At 38.3% G+C, this 20,911-nt stretch overlaps 1 protein-coding gene across 1 annotated transcript in view; it reads right to left on the bottom strand.

The window, feature by feature from the left end:
• The window catches only part of THADA (THADA armadillo repeat containing), a 173,912-nt gene that overhangs the window by 147,589 nt on the left and 5,412 nt on the right, over window positions 1–20,911 (bottom strand). The window contains exons 4-18 of the mRNA XM_063123991.1: window positions 20,488–20,636; window positions 20,363–20,395; window positions 19,108–19,156; window positions 17,353–17,543; window positions 16,506–16,600; window positions 15,352–15,572; window positions 12,481–13,172; window positions 10,854–11,005; window positions 10,589–10,744; window positions 10,269–10,391; window positions 6,894–7,017; window positions 5,461–5,612; window positions 4,105–4,318; window positions 2,282–2,417; window positions 1,723–1,859 (exon numbers count right to left, since the gene is read on the bottom strand). Coding sequence (XP_062980061.1) covers window positions 1,723–1,859; window positions 2,282–2,417; window positions 4,105–4,318; window positions 5,461–5,612; window positions 6,894–7,017; window positions 10,269–10,391; window positions 10,589–10,744; window positions 10,854–11,005; window positions 12,481–13,172; window positions 15,352–15,572; window positions 16,506–16,600; window positions 17,353–17,543; window positions 19,108–19,156; window positions 20,363–20,395; window positions 20,488–20,636 — 2,624 coding nt within the window. The remainder of the gene's footprint in view (window positions 1–1,722; window positions 1,860–2,281; window positions 2,418–4,104; window positions 4,319–5,460; window positions 5,613–6,893; window positions 7,018–10,268; window positions 10,392–10,588; window positions 10,745–10,853; window positions 11,006–12,480; window positions 13,173–15,351; window positions 15,573–16,505; window positions 16,601–17,352; window positions 17,544–19,107; window positions 19,157–20,362; window positions 20,396–20,487; window positions 20,637–20,911) is intronic.

The raw sequence follows: 20,911 nt of genomic DNA, 5'->3' as shown, positions 1-20,911 counted from the left end.
TTGAAATTTACATTGGAATTTTCTCAGGTGAGGAACCAACCTTTTTGCTCAGTAGAACAACTGTTACTAGCATTGTGTACACCACCAGTGTACATAACATTTTAAACAGCAATCAAGTGACAAAAAGAAATTTAATGTAATGATATAGCTCATTTCCATAACTTGAAGCATTAGTGATTAAAACATCTTAATTCGAATGTATGTTCAGTGCTGCTCAAAACAATATTTGAAGATTATAGTACTTTCTTCATAGGTAGAAAAACATAGCAAGTATTTTACATAAATTTGGGCCTGTTCAGACAACACCCTAAGGCTGCTAACTCTTTTGCAGCAAATGGTTAGTGAGTGTGTTTAAATTGTGGTTATGTAGCCACCATGATTAGGAATGGTTCACACAACACACTAAGCCATAACGCTTAGCTCAAAATGTTTAACCACCAAGGCTTAGTGTGTTGTCTGAACAGGGTCACAGAATTCCCTCCCTAGCCTAAGTATCAACTTTTTCACTGGGTGGAGTTATGGAAGCTTTATCATTATCACCATCATCTTAAAATCTGACAGCTTATCTTGAACTAGCTTCCATTAATGAAAACAAACAAAACAGTTTATGACTGCAGATGTGGAAGCAGGCTGAAGAAGGAAAACGCTTTTGCAATTGGAGAACTAAATAATTGCGTGAGTCATAGTTCAATGTTTGACTCTGCCTCTCATTTTGCCTCTAACAAACAATCATACCAGGGACACAATAAATAAATAAAATTACGTTGGTGCTTTTTAGATCTTTACCCTGCTACTGGCATTTATTTTGCTTTTTTAATTTGCTTTTATTCTGTTGTTTTATTACATTTATTTTATTTTATCATTTTAACTTTTGTTTTGTGAACCACCCCAGAGAGCTTCAACTATTGGGCGGTATAGAAATGCAATAAATAACAAAATAAAACAATTCTCCCCCTCAAGTATAATGGTATGGTAAGGAAAATAATTTCTATGAAAGAGAAGTGGAAGGAATTTGTCCTCCCATGTATAACATTGACACACACTGCACTTCCTCTGGTATCAAAAATAGCAAGTCTCCATTCCCCTTGTCTTAGACCTGCTTGAGGAATCTGATTGTTCAGAAGCCTATATGCACTTGCCAACTCCCCAGTTCACACATGCTTTAAAGTAGCAAAGGAGGTGGAGAAAGGGCACTGACTACATCGAGTAAATGATTTGGATTATCGTATGTGGCCTTATTGGTAAAAAAAAACCCAAAACAGTCACAGGCTCCATAATTATATTCCATACTTCAGCCACCTTATTTTGTGCCACAGAATGCAATGAGAACTACCAAGATTTGAGCCATATTTTAGTATGTTTTTAGGATGCTTTTAGGATGTTTTTAAACAGTGTACACCATGTTTTTAATCAGTATTTTATGTATTTTATGCTTGTTGTTGTTCCCCACCTCAATCCAATCGGAGAGGCAGGTAAGAATAATAATAATAATAATAATAATAATAATAATAATAATAATAATAATAATAATTATTATTCCTTGCATATCCCTGCTCTGGGTTCTGGTTTTTTTAGGTTGTGTTTGTATATATCTTATCTAGGAGCTGTAGCCTACTCCAGCAGTAATTTTAGCAATAAAGGAAATAAGCTGCATAAAACTTCTAGGAACTTAAGTTATCATACCAAAAGTTTCAAGATTTTAAAAGAATGTTCATGTGTTACCCAAATCAGTATCCATTGGAATAAGGCCTTCTGGTGATGAACTTTGAACTACTGGAGATACTACAGCAGAAAGCTTATAGGACATCAGAATAAGCTTTGCCACCATCTCTTTCCATTCAGCAATCAATGTCATATTACTGTAAGAAGATAATTCAGGGAATTCAATATCATTCTAATAAAATTAATGCAGGTCTTATTAAAAAAAACACCCCAAAAGTTAAATTTTAACCAACACTTATTAAAGTGAAGCCCAAATACCTCTTCCCCTCCAGGGCCAACATTTTAAAAAGCTTTGATGCACCATTCAGTCACCACGTGCGGCTTTCCTCTATCTGCCTAAGCAATACCACTTGAAGCCAATGGCTTCAGCCTGCTGCATGGTGCAGCTCAGGCTGTTAGTTGTAATTGGATTGTGATGAAGAGGCAGAAAGACTAGCCTCCAAAAGATTAGTTGGCACAAGAAAACCTTTGTAGCATCCCAGCTACATGTGTCTAGAGTAGCAAGAAAGCGTATTAATCTCTATCAAAGCTAACAGCAATGTTTGGTGAAGTTACTCACTTCAGAGGTAACTGGCACAAAGCTCCAGTTATACAATGTACTCTGCCATACATTGGGAATGAAGCAGCGGCTTGCAGTAAAGATTTCTCAGCTTGAAGTATTTCTCCTTCGAGGTTTTCCAGCAAGTGATTTATAACTATAAATTAATACAGACACAGAAAAAGCAGAGTGATCAAGTCTTGGTAAAATGCTGTCCAATACAGAATCATAATGTTGAACAGAAAAGTGAACAATACGTCACAGCAGTGCCTACAAGTTGATGACAGAGCCACTTATGGAGATAAAGCGGATTGTGAAAACAAAAGACACACAAGGAAAAGGAAAGTGATTGAACATTTGGGAGCAACAATAACATATTCCCACTGGTAGCCATGAGATTTGCTATGAAATACATAATAGAAGATTGTTGTATAGTAAAAAATTAAAAGGGGCACTCAACATTAAGGATATTATATCAGGCCAGATATAATTTGCAGCAAGGAGTATGTATCTTTTTTAGTTATTGTGAGGTTAGATTATATATTTATATACCACTTTTCAATTTAAAAAAAATTCACAGGGCAAAGGAAGACCGTAATTGAGAAGAACTAAAAGGATGCCATTTTAAGAAGAATGTGATGATGTTTGAAAATAAAGTAACAAACATGATTTCCAAGGTGTGACAAACGTTGATAGCATCAGTACTTCTGCTGTGTTTATTGAAAGACTGTGTTAATAATGTACATTTGAAACTAGCTGGAAGTTTAGCAAAAAGGTGAAAAACGTCATCTATTCCTACAATTAAGAACCCGTTATTAAGTAAGGCATGTTGTTGTTGTTTATTCGTTCAGTCGTTTCCGACTCTTCGTGACTTCATGGACCAGCCCACGCCAGAGCTTTCTGTCGGCCGTTGCCACCCCTAGCTCCCCCAAGGTCAAGTCTGTCACCTCCAGAATATCATCCATCCATCTTGCCCTTGGTCAGCCCCTCTTCCTTTTGCCTTCCACTTTCCCTAGCATCAGCCTCTTCTCCAGGGTATCCTGTCTTCTCATTATGTGGCCAAAGTACTTCAGTTTTGCCTTTAATACCATTCCCTCAAGTGAGCAGTCTGGCTTTATTTCCTGGAGTATGGACTGGTTTGATCTTCTTGCAGTCCAAGGCACTCTCAGAATTTTCCTCTAACACCACAGTTCAAAAGCATCTATCTTCCTTCGCTCAGCTTTCCTTATGGTCCAGCTCTCGCAGCCATAGATTACTATGGGGAATACCATTGCTTTAACTATGCGGACCTTTGTTGTCAGTGTGGTGTCTCTGCTCTTAACTATTTTATCAAGATTTGTCATTGCTCTCCTCCCAAGAAGTAAACGTCTTCTGATTTCCTGGCTGCAGTCAGCATCTGCAGTAATCTGCAGTAAGGCATGGGAGACCCAAAATCATTTCCATGAGTGGTTTTGCACTTGTAGGGAAAAAAAAACCTTCTGTTTGTTCAAGGTGGGGTGACCCTTTGAAACAGTATTGGATATAGCACAGAGTTGCAGTTAGATAAGGAGGACTGGTAAATTTTGACACTTCACCCTGCATGGGTGGGAGTGCAAAGCCAACACCAAATATAGCCCCATGTATATGAACAATTCACTACTATAAAATGATCACATGAAACTGGAAGCCCAATGACAATGGGAACCATTTAGGTTTTGTACTTGGGAATTTAACGGGCCTCAAACATCTATCTATCTATTCTCTTTGTTAATGATATGGCCTTCTTATAGATACAACAGCAGACTTCAAGATAAAATAGAGGTTTGAAAACAAACAGGAACAATGCTTTTCTGCCTAATACCAACCAGCCAGCGTGTTCTCCTCTACCAGATCAGCAGACATATTGTCATCTGGCTGAAATGTATTCACAAGTAGATGATTGTTTAAGCACGTCTTCATCAGGCCTTTCTGGTGTATCAAGAAGTTCAGTAAATAGGAAGCGGTAACACAGTCATAGGGCTTGGTACTTTTACTGAGCTGCATTGCTACTTGAAACAATGGCTGAAGTTTTTCAGGATCCTGAAATATGAAGCAAAACATTCAACAGTTTGAAATACACGTTTATTGAGTAAAAGTCTTTTTATTGACATGGAGTAGAAATAAATGATTACTATTAAGTGGGAACTGAGAAAATCCCCTGGAAAAGAGATTTCCAAACCAGTCACCAGGAACAACAACAATAGAAACGAAATAGATCTGAGCAGCTGCAAAGGCACAATGATGGGATCAGCAACTGGAGGGCACAGGCCAAATCATGACTGCTACTTAGTACTAGCCACCAGAATCTCCAACCCAAAAGCAGAAATGGTATATAGAATGAGGAATCCCACTTTGGGGGATGCTGGTGGAGTGAGAGGATCCCAGCCCACCATCTACCAGCTCCACCTTCAACTAGCCCACCAGAAAAACTAGTTGATCACCTGCACATTAGTATCAATCTGTGCAAAATCTGTCTATCCCTCCTCCCTTTAATGACAGGAATGTTAGAAACATGGTTGGACAGTGGTGAATGCCTGTATTTGAAGCATTCAATAGCCATCATGTCTTCAGAATTAAAAATTAATCTGTTTTGCAGGAAAATGGCCATTAGTCTGACCTTCCATTTGATAGATTTATAATAATAATAAAGGAGGATGTGTGTTTGTCCATCTGCCAGTGCTGTAGCACCAAGACTGTGAGACACCTGAAACTTGGCATGCATATTAGGGGGGACCACAGGGCTATTTTGTTTATAAAATGCATTAATGTTAGTGTCCAGAAGGCAAAAACCTATAATGAAGTCAGTCATCAAGGGCAGACTACTCTAACCAATACTTCGCAGTTGATATAATTTGAATCCACAGGAGATTAGTAGGGTCAAGAGACAGAGTGAGGCAGCCGCCCACCTTAGGGAAATGGAGTGGACAGATCCCTACCTCGGGGGGGATACCAGGGTGCATCACGGCAGAAGCTGTGCCTAAGGATGCCCACAGGCATGGCTTCACTCAGATGGGTGAGGCACAGTGTGTCCAACTCTGATGCTGCATAACTTTGCCTTGAAATCTTTGCAGTAACAAATTAAGGGCTATCCCAACCCATGTGAAGCCGGGACTGTTCACTAGCAATTACTATTTGTGATTTTGAAAATAGAAAGTGTTAGCATCTATGCACTGTATCTGTACCTGCAAATAAGGTAAGGCAGGATGAAGCTTCATCAGAACATCAAATGCCAAAATCTTTACTTCCTCGAAAGTGCTGGCAAAACAGTGGAGTACAGTTTCAATGCGAGTAGGTTCAACCTCTTGAGCTATCAGAAATAATTCTTGGCTCTGGCCTGTTCAAAAAGAAAACCAATTGTATCCCACCCCAATGGTATTTTGTTATAGCCTTGGAAGAAGAAAAAATCATTTTTTTCCACATTTACAGACACTTAGAACTTGATATACTATGGACGAAATTCAAGAGATCCAGGTTCTAGTCCCCACTTGGTCATGAAGCTCACTGGGTGACTTTAGACCAATCACTGACTTTCAGCCTAATCTACTTCACAGGGTTGTTGTGAGGATAAAAATTGAAAGGAGAACCATGTATGCCACTTCAGGTTCCTTACAAGGGGAAAACTGCAGGATATAAATGTAATAATAATAATAAAGATAGTAGGAATAATTTCAACACTTGCTTTTTTGCCATTTTAAAATTTATATGATGTGCTAATACATTTATAGGATGCTCTAATACAAGGGTATGCAGCTAGGCAACCTTTGCAGGCACAGCTGATACCTGGCATGGCTGGAATAAAAGAATGGAGGGCAACTAAGCACAAACATTCTACACATTATGGGATGCTTTGAACTGAATCACGTTGTGTCTTCCTCCTCATCGTGAGCCATTTAGCTGAAACTAGATGCCATGTGAAGAAATGTAGAATTATCATGACATCATGGTAGTAGCAGTGTGGTAAGAGACAGAGCTATCCTAAATTAGGAATGACTCTCACTTAGCTTTTTGTATGCCAGTTGAAATACATAAATACAAAATACACACGCACCCCTACCCGTTGTGAAGTAGAGTACATACATGTGTTTTTCAATGTATTCCAATTTAACATGCATGCAGCCATTAGGCCCAAATTGAGCATGGGCATTTATAGCAGAATACAGTATAATATACACATATATACAACTTCATGTATTTTTATGCAACGTATGAAGGGTTGTTGTTGTTGTATTTACTTATAGGTTATCAATTATGTCCGGGTATGGGCACTCAAAATGTGGCACATGTACAAAATCGCCTCAGCATGCATCAAGCCTAGAAAAGCGAGATAAAACCAAGCAACTCAAGTTCCACCCAGATACAAACAAGCAAACCTATTTGGAAGGAACAAATGTGCCGTATGACACTGAAGTACTCTAGTGTAGAACCTAACTTCTAAAATGAACGATTGTGATTCCTTTGAGTACTCTTTATGCTTTGTTCAGAGAAAAAGCAAGTGATATCTGAATTTTATAAGACAAATCAAAGTTAGAGAAAACCCACTATCTTCAATTGCAATATAACCTGTGAAAGTCTTTTAAGAAAATCCTTTCAAATGCCATTTTTCAAGACAACTTACCTTTTGAAACAGGAAATATTTCAGCTATTATTCCCAAAAGAGTCAATGCAGTAAATCTGGTTGGATGGGATGAACCAGGAAAAAGGGCCTCAAAAAGTATATCAGAGAAAGCGGACATGAAATCCTAAGGAGCGAAAGAACAATCAGATTTGTAATGCACAAACAGATCAAGTAAAATATTGTGTTTGGTTGAAGTGAGGGATGCTTTGACCCATCCATGGACAAGGTTACAATTCAAGCGAATGCTTGAAAAATTGACTGAATGGCATGTGAGATCACATTTTCATTCATTCTTGTACCCTAGCCTATGAGAAAACCCCATGTGATGCCTGGTTAGGTGATATAATGTATTCTACAGGTTGGTGTATATGGTAATGTTTTAAATGCCAATTTTATAGAGTAAACATGGTAAGTGGTTCTATTGTTTTAAATTGAACAATTTTAATTTGCTTTTTTAATCTTCTTTCTTTTAACTGTTTATACCTATGTTCACCGCTTCGGAATGCGTTTTAGAAATTGAGAAGTATATAAATATTGTAAATAAATAAATGAGGGAAGGGGGAGTGACAAATGAAATGTTAGTGTGCTGGTGACTGATTGGTGGAGAGCCTGAGGTAACTCTTTTAAACAGGAGTGTTGGGAGGCAGTTAGTGCGAGAGTTAGTGGGAGAGAGTGCAGGGATGAGTCGTTTGTTATTTTGGGGCTAGAGGTTGTGGGGAGTTGAGAATAGGATAGGTATAGTAAAAAGAGAATCAATAATTTCAGTGCTTTATTGCACACACACAAATACATCTTATCTACTGTTTTCAAGTGTTATTAATAAATCATCATTTATTTTGTTCATCATCATTCAGTGTAATATCTGTCATTCAAGATAGTCAATGTGAGACAAAAGGTATATTGTTGGGAATATATGGTGGCAGCAGTATTGAAAATGGACAAAGTCTGGCAGGAAAAGCAGTATTTTCCTGATCTGGGCTTGAAGGGCGTATAAGGGGCAAGGTTTGAAGTGCAAGGCTAAACCCCCTCTTATATACTGCAAACGTGCCCGTAGCCTCAGGGAAGGGATCCCTGAGGGAGGGGTATGACACCACACAATCCAGTTATCCCTTCTTGATAACCTGAAGTGTTTTGTTAGCCCTAGCAGGATGAACCAATTTAAATTGAGGTGATTTAAATCATGGTTTGAGAATGCAATCCTAACCCACAGAGCTAATTTACTAGAAGGGGTTAGAATTGAGTGGCAGCACCCCTCCACTGGTCTCCATTGACAGAGAGGAGTTCCATCAGAGGAGAGGGCTCCGTTTCCTGCAGACCTGTTTCACCTGAGTAAAGCTCCACAAGCATAAAATGAATGCCAGCAGTGCTCCCACCAGAGACTGCAGGCAGAAAACCCCAAGACAGGGTGTTTGGGGGGCAGGGTGCTAGCAGCGTTGGATTCACTGGATTCAAAGCCCCACGGATCCCGACGGGACACAATCCTCCCCCGCTCTGGTTATGCCTTCTTGGAGCAATAGCAAAAGAGGGAGGAAAACTACTGGAACTTTCTGCCCCTGCTGACCCAAACTGGCAGGCGTACGATGCAGCAGTAGATGCAGAGCTCCATTCTTCCCTGATCCCACTTTGGATTGCGGTGTCCATCAATAAGGAAAAAAGGCCAATTTACATCACGGATTTAAATCAGATTTCCCATTGATACTTCATACATTCCCTAAACACTTGTGTACATCTCAGCAGAATTGATGCCCAGGCCTTGCCACTACTCAATCAGGCTGTCAATGTCGCCCATAAGAGTGATGCACAGAGACTATGAAACATGTCTAGTTCCAGGTAAAAAAATGTTCCAAAAGAACATTTGTGCAGTTCAAAATTAAACTAATGGGGAAGTTATATTATATTAGCTAATGTAACAAGTGGCTGATCATGTAAAAAGTGAAGTGAATAGATTAGGCATCTCTAGAACCCTAAGCCCTAATCAAGTACACCCATTTCTCTTCTAGTTGTGTGTTCTCTTCCGCTGTGGCACCCCGGTTGTGGAATGAGCTCCCCAGAGAGGTCCACCTGGCGCCTACACTGTACTCCTTTCGTCGCCAGCTGAAGACCTTTTTATTCACTCAGTATTTTACCACTTAATTTTAACTTAAATTTAAATTTTACTGTTTTAACTCAGTATTTTAATCTTATATCAATTTTGCTGCGTGGTTTTATCCTGGTTGTGCTTTTTATACTGTATTTTGTATTTGTGCTTTTAACCTGTTGGTTGTTTTATTATGGTTTTAATTTTTGTGAACCGCCCAGAGAGCTTTGGCTATTGAGCGGTATAAAAATGTAATAAATAAATAAATAATTGCCAAAGCACTCCCCCATAGACTTCCACGGCTGGTCTCTGGAATGTTCACCAATGTTTTCATGATGAAGGAAATAATTCTAAAACATGCCAATCCCTTTCCTGACAAACCATAGAAAGCTATCATTGTGATGCCAAAAATATCCAATATGATGTCCTTAGGACTGCTGTACTATGTTTGTGCATCATTTTTTTCTACTCTTTTTTGTGTGTTTTGTTTTACATCCCTCAATCCAAATTATACTTTATTGGCTATCATGACACCTACTGTATGAAATGTGAATATAACACTCTTCTGCATTGGTGCTTTCAATGCCCCAGGACTTCCTGCTATTCTTTGTAGGCTTCTGAATGTCATGCAATGCGATTCTAAGCAACAAAGCACACCCACCAGGAAAATGCACATGTTTGCTGTAGCAGCACATCCTATGTGCACAGAAATTACAACAACGTATCACTTTGGAGCATTGCTTCCACCTCAAAAATTCCTGCAAAAGCCCATATTCCCACAATTCAAACAGCCGCTGCTCTCTCCTTAGCTGCCTGCACTAAGTTTTCTCAGCAATCCAGGTCTAGCTGAGTGGGGTGGTTGGCTGGATGCTAGATGGCCCTTCAGGACCAATGAAAGTTTGTATTTCCACTGGGAGCAGTGTCCAATTGGTTGGCTGCATAGAAATTGGGGCCTATAGCAGGATGAAAAGTCTACCATTGTTTGGGGAGAGGCCATAGGTTAGAAACAGAGCACATACATTCTATGCAAAAAGGATCCTAGGTTCAATCCCTGGAATTTCCAGCTAAAGGACTTTTGAGAGCAGCTGCCAGTCAGTGTAGAGAATACTGGATTAAATGGACCCAATGGTCCAAGTTGGTATAAAGCAGCTTCATATGACTCCTTTCCTATCTTGTACCTTAATGTTCTTTACCAAAAACTGATTGCACTCTACACTCCTCTTCTTTTGCTACTGGATTATCAAAGAACTGCTTGCTAGTTAGATTCTTTATATTTTAAAGCAAGTTATAACACATACCTTGTACTGCTGCAAAGTCATCAATGGATCCCACACAACAGAGTGTTTAACTTGACCTTGCTTGGATTGTATTTGCTGCACTTTATGAATGGTCTGAGAACTTTCATATATCCGGAAGAACAGCTTTTTTAAAAGAAACACAAAACAACACCCAATTAGAAACAATGAAGACGAAATCACAACTTCTTTCATACTTATTAAAAGACAAAAGCAAGGCAAGATAAGCAAGGAAATCTGATTTGCAGACCATTTTAGTATAAAGTTATTCAGAACTTCCAAAGGGTTGGAGAGGGAGCTTCAAGTTCACACTTCAAGGTTACCTTCTTCAGTAGGGAACAAATCTGTTGCCTCACTGCTGGAGATTGGCTGTTCAAGTTGTATCTAATAAAAAACTGTATCAGCTGCATTTCTTCTACAGAGATCATTTCTGTGCTACGATGACTTTCACAAAGCAAACCTAAAGCATCTATTCGCACCTTTAAAAACAATGACAAGCCAGTTTTTAATCAAGTCTGGTATTTCACTGCAACAATAATGTAAAAATTAGAACGGTGCACACATGCGGACACACAGAAATACTTGTACCTGATCATGTTGATGAACTAAACCTTGTTTCATACATCCAATGGATACAAGGCCACCATGCATTATGTCTGTAAATTGCAAGTGCCTGTGGGCTCTGGCTGTCCTTAGGCATGCCATCAAGGCTCCAAGTGCACCTCTGGTATTGCAAGATCCTAAATGAAATGTTTTGTTTTTACATCTTATTAACAAAAACGGCTGTTAGTCATGAACCTTCTTGGAATCCTACTGAACATACCCACCAAAAATTATTTCCCTTTTGAAGCCAAACTAGTTACTGTACTATTTTCACAAATAATTCATGTGCATAAGCTATAGAAATGACTCAGACAAAATACCAACAGGCAATACCAGGGCACCTAAACATTAACCAATTTACTGTAGCAAACATAAGCACAAACACCTTCAAAATTCATTTTGTGCACCTGGCCAAGTACATCTCTGCCAATGAAAGCTCACACCAGTTAGCCTTTGAGAGGGCATAGCGCTAAACTGGACTATTTTCATGGGTAACACTTGAAAACCAATTATTGTACTCCTTTGTATCTGCAAATCAAATAAAATGGCTAACCACAATATACATTTAACTTTAAAAAACAGCTCTCTTCTGCTTTTTGTGTTATTGTTATTAAAAACATTCACATGTTACATGTTCCAGATTAAAACGTGGTCTTCATGTTACTGGTGAAAGCACCCTTCATCTTTTCTGCTGCTACAAAAACAGTATCTTTTCACCTCTACATCTCAATTGCTCAACTGTTAAAACCTAAACATGCTAACCATCATAATTATTGCTAAAAAAACAAAAACCTTATTACACAGCCTGATATTCCTCCTCTAAACTCCCAAAACAGGGTTTTATATAGCAGAGCAAAATAGAATGGTATCGTGTCAATCAATCAATTTACTATAAAAATAAAACTTTCATAAAAATATTTATTCTGTAGGAGGAGTCAAAGTTGGGGAGGAAGTAGACCAAACCGTTTAAATTTAATCAAAGTTCAATACTGTTCAATGCTAACATCTTCACCTTGTGGGGAAGAAGGAGCTGTTGGTTTGCCCCTCCATTGGGAGATGAGAGGACGGAGCAGGGCCTTCCCACCAGCCTAAACAGTCTCCTTAATTTCTTTTTATTTTCTCCCTCTTCCCTCCCCATTCACTTTTCCTTGTGTGTCACGTCTTTTTTTAGAATGTAAGCCTGAGGGTAGGGACTGTCTTCTTTATTGATACATTGTAAGCCGCTCCGAGAGCCTTTTGGCTGAGGTGCGGGATAAAAATACTCTAAATAAAAAATAAAAATAAATACTGAGGACCAGTATTGGGCAAAAGGCGGAATACAAATAATAATAATAATAATAATAATAATAATAATAATACTGATTTTAAAAACTCACAAACTTTACATGAATCTATAGCAAAGGCCAGTAATCTATTGATTACTGAGGAAGCATCAGAAAAGGAATTTTATTTTCCAGTCATTAATGTACATTCTTCTCGCATATGCTGAGAAATTAAGACCCTGAAATTTCTCACACTCTTTGTTGACAAATATCTGCCAAAACAAGTCAAAGAGCACTGTCACTTAACTCTTTAAATATACCTTAAGTTGAAGAAAAAAGTTAGTTCTTACCAACATTAGATTCTGCAGAAGTCTGAAGAATTTTAATCATGTAGTTCAAGCTTTCAGGGCTACATTTCAGCAACTTTGGTAGGTAATAATCAGTTACATAGGTGGCTTGCTCTGGATTTCCATCACACAAAATTAAAAGCAGGGGAGACACCCATGTCTCATGCCAATTGTCAACCCAGGTGTTCCTTTCTGAAATGGATGTAAGATGCTTCTTGTGATTCACAAACATGGTTTCCAATAAATCACCAGCATATGGTGCAAAAGACTGATCACTCATTACACCCAAGATCTGTGAAGGAATTGTCCTGTCCATTGCCAGAATATTTTCAATGCCAACACACTCCACAAGACAGCCAAGTGATGAGTATTTGCCCTTAACGTGCCATTCTAAACTTAGCAGGCTGTTGGTTAACTCCAAAAAGAAAGGGTCTAGTTTTATATCGGATCCTTTTACAGTGGCTTGGTGTAGTTGGAGGATATTCTTAAATATTAATTTGGTTTGGTGCCTAACAGCATCCAGAGGATGTTCCCAATGCGCATACACATAATCCAGCATTTTTCCAATCGTGTCCGAGTTTCCATTGAGATTGAACTTCAGGTTTGTAGAACTTGACTGAAGAGCATCCAATGCTGCATTAGTCCAAATAGTTAAAATTCTGGATAGGGATGCTGCCATAACAGACTCTTTCAGCCTTCAAGAGACAAACAGAAGAGGGATGGATGAAGATGACCGTATTTAAAATTTAACATGATTTTGATCACCAAATGTTTCACAGCATTACAAACTTGCTATTACTACTATACATACTGTTAGCATACTATTCCTAGGAATTGTAAGATTTACAAGTATTCTCATTTAAATTCTTTATTCTCGCAAAAGTAGTACAGTCCAGAATTTTATCATGGCAGTTCATACTGTGTGAGTAAACAGTATGAGATTATCCCTCCCGTTCACTGTCTGTTCTGGGCTATGTTCTCTTGTTTCACATTCCTTCTCCAGGGGACAAATTCTGGCTGCCTCTTATCTTGGCTATTGGCAGTCAGCTAAGGATCTGTTCCAATGCTTGCCTGTTTCCTGTGGCCATGGTAGACCTTCTGGCTACTCATCCTGTGTGATATGAAGCTGAGGGGTGTCTCACCAGGGGGCAAACTGAGCAAGGTACTGAGTAAGTACTGGGGGCAAACTGAGTCCCTGTACTGGGAAAAGGCAGGATAATAACAACAACAACAATAACAATAATAATAATAATAAGGCATCATCTATCCTACTTCGTTGTGGCGAAAATGTTAATAGTCTAGTCAGATCACAGATATGTTTGCCTCCTATACCCACAGAGAAAAAGCTTTAACCCTGGTAAAGCACCCTATTGATTCCAAATCAGCACAATCTGGCAGCTCCCATCCAACTGTTCTGGTGTCTGGTAGGAGGCTGTGAATTACGCTTGAGTTGTTGGTTCTGAGTCCAAAGGCAGAACTGGTCCCACGTAAAGCACTGCAAAGCAACTACCAAAACATCTTCAACTGAATGCACGATTTCTGAATCTAATTCGAAACTCTAAGGAGAAGCCCCATTGGCAAGTCTCTCCATCAAAATCTGGTTTTAACCAAAATTGTGGTGGCTCTGTGGTCCTTAATAATGGTTTAGCCTCAGTTCCGTCTCATCACAGCGCACCAGACAGCTCTTTCGGATCCAGGTGGACAACATAGTGCAGGCTGCTGTCAACAAGGTCTAATACCTGTGGCTTTAGGTCCTTTAGACGCATGTTGGTTGTCACATGTATATATTTACACAGATGTTACGCATCCATGTGAACAAGATCGTGCAGCAACAGCGGGGAGAGACACCATAAAGCATGTTAATCTAACATAGTACTACTAAGTACATCAACATTTCTAATTCCAATCAAAATTTTCCAACACATACCTTACCTCTCACAATTTACGTATTTCCCCTCATCTTACTAGGTACCTCATATTATTTTCTATAGTTTTTCTTCGGTTCAATTCTCATATTTCCCAAACATCACAATTTGGAAAGATATGCAAAGAGAAGACGACCCAGTTCAGATGATTAAGCAACCCACAGTTTGTTAACCATGAGTTATTTATGAGTGATAAGGAGCAAGCGAGCTGACTCCAGAACTCCCATCTACTTCCACTTTGCTAAACAACTCGGGAAGGTTCCTGGGTTGTTTTCTGTGATATCCAAATTCAGAACAAGAAACCATAGGTTAAAACTCTGGGTTGTTTTGAACGCAAACACCCAGAGTTCCCAGTTCAGATGTCATGGCAAACAACAGTACTGGGCAAAGCGGTAGCAGGAGTGGCTGTGAACCAGCATGTTCACTCACTCCAATGTACTCACAAACAACCCTTGGTATGTTAACCATGGGTTGTTTGGTCATGCAAACCGAGTCAATATGTTTAGATCTACTAAGACATACTTTAAGTGTGGCTACTAAACTAAGTTTCAAGTTCAACTTTGGGTAAAGTTCAAACAGAGAAGGCACAAACAATGCAACCCTATACAAGCCTAGTCAGAAGTAAGCCCCATTAAATTAAATGGAGCTTATTCCCAGGTAAGTGGACACAGGATTGCAGCCAGAGAGTGGCATTCTCTCTTCCCAACTTTCTTCCTGTAATAACAAGCCAAAACATCCTCCCAAAGTATTAGAATGTCCTTATACTTGGGTAGGCTTTCACTGGCCTTGTTTAAGATTTTTAACAGGATATGATTTAGGATGTTTTATTTAGCCCAATTTATATTTCAACATTTATGGTGTTCATTTATAATGCAACCTGAGCTGTAGAAATGGGTGAACCTGAGTTCCATCTAAATGAATAAAATAAAAATGTATAATGTAGGTTTACCGTGTACTCAAAGTCAACAGAGCCAAAGCAATATCCAAAAGCAGTTTCTCTGCATTCTGGCCCATGCTCTCATTCTTCCACTCTAACATAGCAAGTGCTCCATGGCAAATAAAAAGGAGGACAGAATCAGATAGTTCAGCAGTGCAAAGACTCCCACAGCTGTTCACAAACCACTCCGGTACGTCAGAACATTTCAATGAGCCACAAAGCAAATCACTAATCTGCAAAAAGGCAATACATTGTTATTGAAATAGGAGGAAAAAATTGCCATACTTTGCCAGACCATTAGAAAACTGCAAGAAAGCATAATACCAATGCCAAGATGCAAACAGTATTCTTACAAGTTTTTCCCTTTTCATGACTAAGTTTATTCCTGAAAGGTGCCCACTCTCTACAACTACCCTGTTCATTGTTAGACTTATGAAAGGTGGCTACTTCTCCCAAACTTTACTTTCAGAATATATGTCAAATCACTTTAAATGGGAAACCAGGCAAGTTTATTGCAACATTTTCCAATACCACTCTTAGATATTTTTTCTTAGGATTCACATGGCAGAACAACCCACCAAAACCTTATCCAGTCCCCACTTCCATCAGTATATCATCACAACAATAAATTATCAGATATGAAAAAAGTAGATTTAAGGAATTCCTGGAAGACTGGTAACTTGGTAAGAAGGGAGCAATCCTATGTACACTTGGAACTCCCACTGAATACAATGGGTTTACTTCTTAGTAAACATGCATAAGATTGCACATCCTACCAAGTTCAGTGGGACTTATTCCCAAGTGTGCACAGGAACGTAGGGTAAAATGTTTAATCACGGGGGAATTATGGACTGTGGTTTGAGTAAAAGAGAACTGAGACAAGTTGAGTAATAAAGTAACTAAGGCTGCAAACCTATACTTAATGACTTGGGAGTAAGCATTAAACTCAATCAGGCTTACTTCTCAGCAGAGAAGCACAGGGTTAAACTGTAAAGTTACTAGTATTTCCTATATTAGGAACTAGATCAAATACAAAACATGAGATCTTGTAACCAACACTAAATTGATTGCTATATTTCAGTTACTTTTCTCTTAACCATTAACTTAATACATTATTATTACACTTATAATTTTAATTTTTACTTTTAGAAAGGAAATACACGTACCAAACAAGGCAGCTTTTCAACTGGTTCAAACATAGTCTTAATAAAGAGAACAACAGCCAATCCTGCTGTAGTCTGGACAGTTTGTAAGAGGTCTTCTGTATAAAACAGATATATAGATATAGAGGTATTATTTATTTGTTTATTTATTTGTATCCCACCTTTCCCCCAATACTGGGTCTCAAATGGTTCTTAAACATTCTTTTTTTTTAAGAACAGTTAAGCATTCCTAAAATAGTCCAGTCTTATCTATCATATCAATCCTCACAAACATAGTTAAAAAAAACAACAGGGAAGAACACAGCGATACAGTTAATAGGGACACTGGCTTGGAGCCCTTGGAGCCCAAACAGCAGGACTCCTTCCATTTTCACAAGAGACTGCAATCCAGTGGAGGGAAGTGGTGTTTTTTTGGGGGGGGGGTTAATCAGTTGCTTCTCCCCCATCCATGCTGTTCCAGAGGATCCTCCAACCATTCCAAGCAAATTTCCATGGGGCATAAGGGGCTGCAAGGAAATTATTACCACTCCTCCTGTGAGTGGAACTCGTACTCAAATGATCTTTGCAAAAATAGAAAGAGTGATATTTTTTCACTCTGCACATTTATATCCCCTACTTGAGCTTTATTTCTCCATTTTTAATTTGGGACACACAGCAATGGGAAACATAGGACAATCCTCTTCCAAATCCTGTACTGGTGCAGAATGTAAAAAAATCAATAGGCTAAATCACAAAGGTGTTCTCTCACACTGCTCCTCCTTCAGAATTATTAACTTGTTACTAAAAAGGCAAAACAATAAACAGATCTAAACAGTAAAAAGAAGATTTTTAAAAAATCGACACAACTTACCATTATTTAAGAAGCATGTAAAACTGTTCAATAGCCCACACATACTTTGCCAGATAGGAGAATCCAATTTCTTCCAGAACCTTTCTTGAATATTTTCTTCAATTTTTTGTATCAACATCATTGAAACTTTAACCCCAATCAGCAAATCATGCATCAGCCGAGTCTGAGCAATGCGATTTCCACAGAGATTTCTTTTAAATAAATACAAATATAAACAGTTGTATTAGTCCCTTGCAGGAAAAAAGCAAAGTGTCTTGGGGAAGATTAAAGATTAACACATTTATTGTGAGCCAATCTTTCATTCTGTAGACAAGGGCCTACCTACTTCATCAAAAGCAGAAATTGGACTGTGAAAATGATGAGCACATACATGAGATGGGGAGATTGGGGTGCAGGCTGTGAGACTGAAAATGCAGTGTTTTGTTTCTTATTTATTTCTTACATTTCTAATCCGCCCAATAACCAATGTTCCCTTCTGAACTTTATGAGAGATGTAGTACTTGACTATGTGCCCCATTGAAATCCAGTGTTGTGCAAATAGACTTCTGCTCATGGAGTGCGACTTTCTCATCTATTCCTACCCCTGCAGCCCCCAAAATAGCTCAGGAGGATCTTGCAAAAAAACTGCACAGGAGAATCTCCAGAACAGATTTTGAGAGCACACAGGGAAGTGGGGCACTCATCTACCTTCCTCATTCCACTGACAGAAGCCTTTCCATCAGTGGAGGAGCTAATTGGATACTAACTCGTGTTTTAACCTGCCATGTGAACCCACTAATGATTTACTTCCCTTGGAAGAGACTTCCAGAATGTAGGCACCATCACCGAAAAGGCCCTATCTTGCATTCCCACCCACTGCACCACAAATTGGGTGGATAAATAACATAGCCTCAGGAAATGACCTATGGAGGCAAGTAAAAGAAAAGTTCCACACAAAGAATTTTAAAGCATTTTAATTATTTATAAGCTCAGAAAATATTAGGATTTTTTTGTACACTTCATGAATGCTAGAGTGTTTTTTTAATATAACAGCAACTTTTTCCAAATTAAAAAGCTCTTATTTCATCCTGATATAGTATCTGTATTTTCATTAAAAGAACAGGTTGCTGTTAACAACAGTCAAGCTTAAAAAAAAATGACAAAGATTTTTTTATATGTGAATAATCACTTGGCGTTAAAAAGATATACTTTGGCCAGCAAAGATCTCTGGAACGAAAGAACAAGTTCTCTTTCTCCAATCCATTGGCTCTTTACTTTTTAATTAACATCTAGGGAAATAAGCATGATATTATTCAGTATATAACCAAACGTATAACAAAATGTAATTCCAAACTGTAGGATGTTCGCTGGAGCAGCTTACTGAACTGAGCACAAAGTATCACGCAGCAGCAGCGTCTTGAGTATTCGCCATTTCAAAAAAATGAAACTCTGGTTTTGGGGAATTACAAAATCCTAACATGCACCAGCAAGAGCAACCCAAAATGGAGGAACCCATCCAGTTATTGGCAGATGTTGCAAAAACTCTATTGATCTTCAAGCTCAGCATGATCACTTTAAAAAAACCAAAAGGAAGTTTCTTGTCCACAAATCACAAATGAACTCAAGAAACCTATCTACAAATCAAATTGCTACAGCTCATCTTTCTTAGGAAATGCAAAGGAGATAAAATACATCCTTCCAAATGGTTCTTCTTTGTTTCTCACTCTACACTTTTCATTCACCCCTTCCCATTTTATACTGAATAGTGGTACTCGCCTGTTTTCTTCCTCTATTTCAAGTATAGATTTTTGCAGAAATTGAAGAGCTGTAAAATTATAGTTAGAAAGCATATATAAGCTTTTAGTTGTTATGACAAATAACAAATATGTGTTTTATAACATAAAAAGATACATAAAAAGCTAAATCAAATTATAGAATAGCACTAAAATAAAATGTCTGAACTGTAAAAAACTTTTTTAAAAAAGTAGGGGGAGGCAACTAATTTCAAAAGCTCTCTCTACATACAATCATTTCAGACTTCTGGCTAGACCATCTTGTCCATTCCCTGGCGGGAAGGAAGAGGGAGAGAGGGAAATGAGGGTGGTAGAAAGAAAAAAGGAGGCAGCAGAAAAAGAACCAAAAAAAAGGTGGGAAACCCACTGACTTTTGACTCTGGTCCTACGCACTGCTCACTTCTACTCTGCGCACTGAGGATCTTGACATAAAAAATGTTTTCAACCCTATTTTAAAGTGACAGAAGTTGCATCTCAGTGGAGATGGCACATTCTCTCGCACATTTTTCTTCTTCTTTGAAATCTGTTAGGGAATTGAGGAATCTTCCACATCCTCAGTTAGCCACTGAGCATGACCTTGAATTCTACAGAAGAACCCAGTTCTACAAAGTAGCTGAATAGTATACTAATGAACAGAATGAAACTTGAGATAATATCAATATTCCACATCGCAGTGGATTTTGCTCAACCTCTATAGGAACTTTGTCCCAGGACAGAATATAAAAAGCTATATTTTTGAAGGACTGCCTATTTCCATACAAACCTGCCCAAATGTTAAGACCATGCCAAGGAAGGAAGAGAACCAAAAGTATTATGCGATCACATGTGACCAGCTTTTAAAATTAGACTGAGGGGCACAGGTTACCTACTCCTGTGCTAATAAACCAATTTAAGGTGCAATCCTATGACAGAAAAATGTTTAGACCCATGCTGGTTGAGGAATGCTGGGAGTATAATACTTTTTCTGTCTTAACATGATAGAATTGCTCCCTTAGTGTTCCTTGCAAACCTGGCCACTGTGTCACTTTTTCCTGTAGTCAGTGGTAGCTGAAATCACTTTTTTTTACTTCCCTTTCTAAATCTTTTGAATAATACTGGAAGTAGAAAGCTCTTCCATAACTAAAGTCTGACTCAATGACAGAACTTGTTTCTCATAATCTCTGCAGAGAGTCAGATGCTGCAAATTCGTATCTTACTATCAGAACACTACAACCAAAGTAAAAATACCAAAAAATTACCTTCTTTGAAGAGGATATTCACACTTAATTTACCTGAAAGATTAAAGTATGTATTTTAGCAGCTTATACTGTCAATATTAATATAAATATTTTAATTTGTTAGACATGTTCATAATTTATCATACCTATACTGGTATTTTCCATACAGCAAGTAAGATTGTCCATAGTCTTTCTATAATGAGACAAGTCTGTAGTTCTTAATTCCTCTCTAAGGCAAGCAACAAAACTGTGTGTAGCTTCTGCCATAAGAGGTTCAGGAAAGCCATTTAGAGAGCTGGAAACGAAGAGCGCATTGCTAAGTTATCTCAAATATCAATATTAAAAGCATTCAAAATAAAGAATTGTACAATGGAATTCTCTGGACACCACAAGGATTCTATGCCTTTAATAAATTTAGGCGACTCTTATTACAGGAGTAAAACCTATGGTACTGTGCTATTAAAATTAAACACACTTTTGAATCTTTACGTTTCTTCTAACATTAGATTACAGAGGAATGAATCAGATAATACCAGAATTTCTCTGAATGTGAGGCTGAGTAAGAGATCA

This window comes from Elgaria multicarinata, chromosome 4 (assembly GCF_023053635.1).
Source record: "Elgaria multicarinata webbii isolate HBS135686 ecotype San Diego chromosome 4, rElgMul1.1.pri, whole genome shotgun sequence".
In the NCBI taxonomy this organism is placed as follows: domain Eukaryota; kingdom Metazoa; phylum Chordata; class Lepidosauria; order Squamata; family Anguidae; genus Elgaria; species Elgaria multicarinata.
This window is presented reverse-complemented; position numbering and strand designations above follow the sequence as displayed.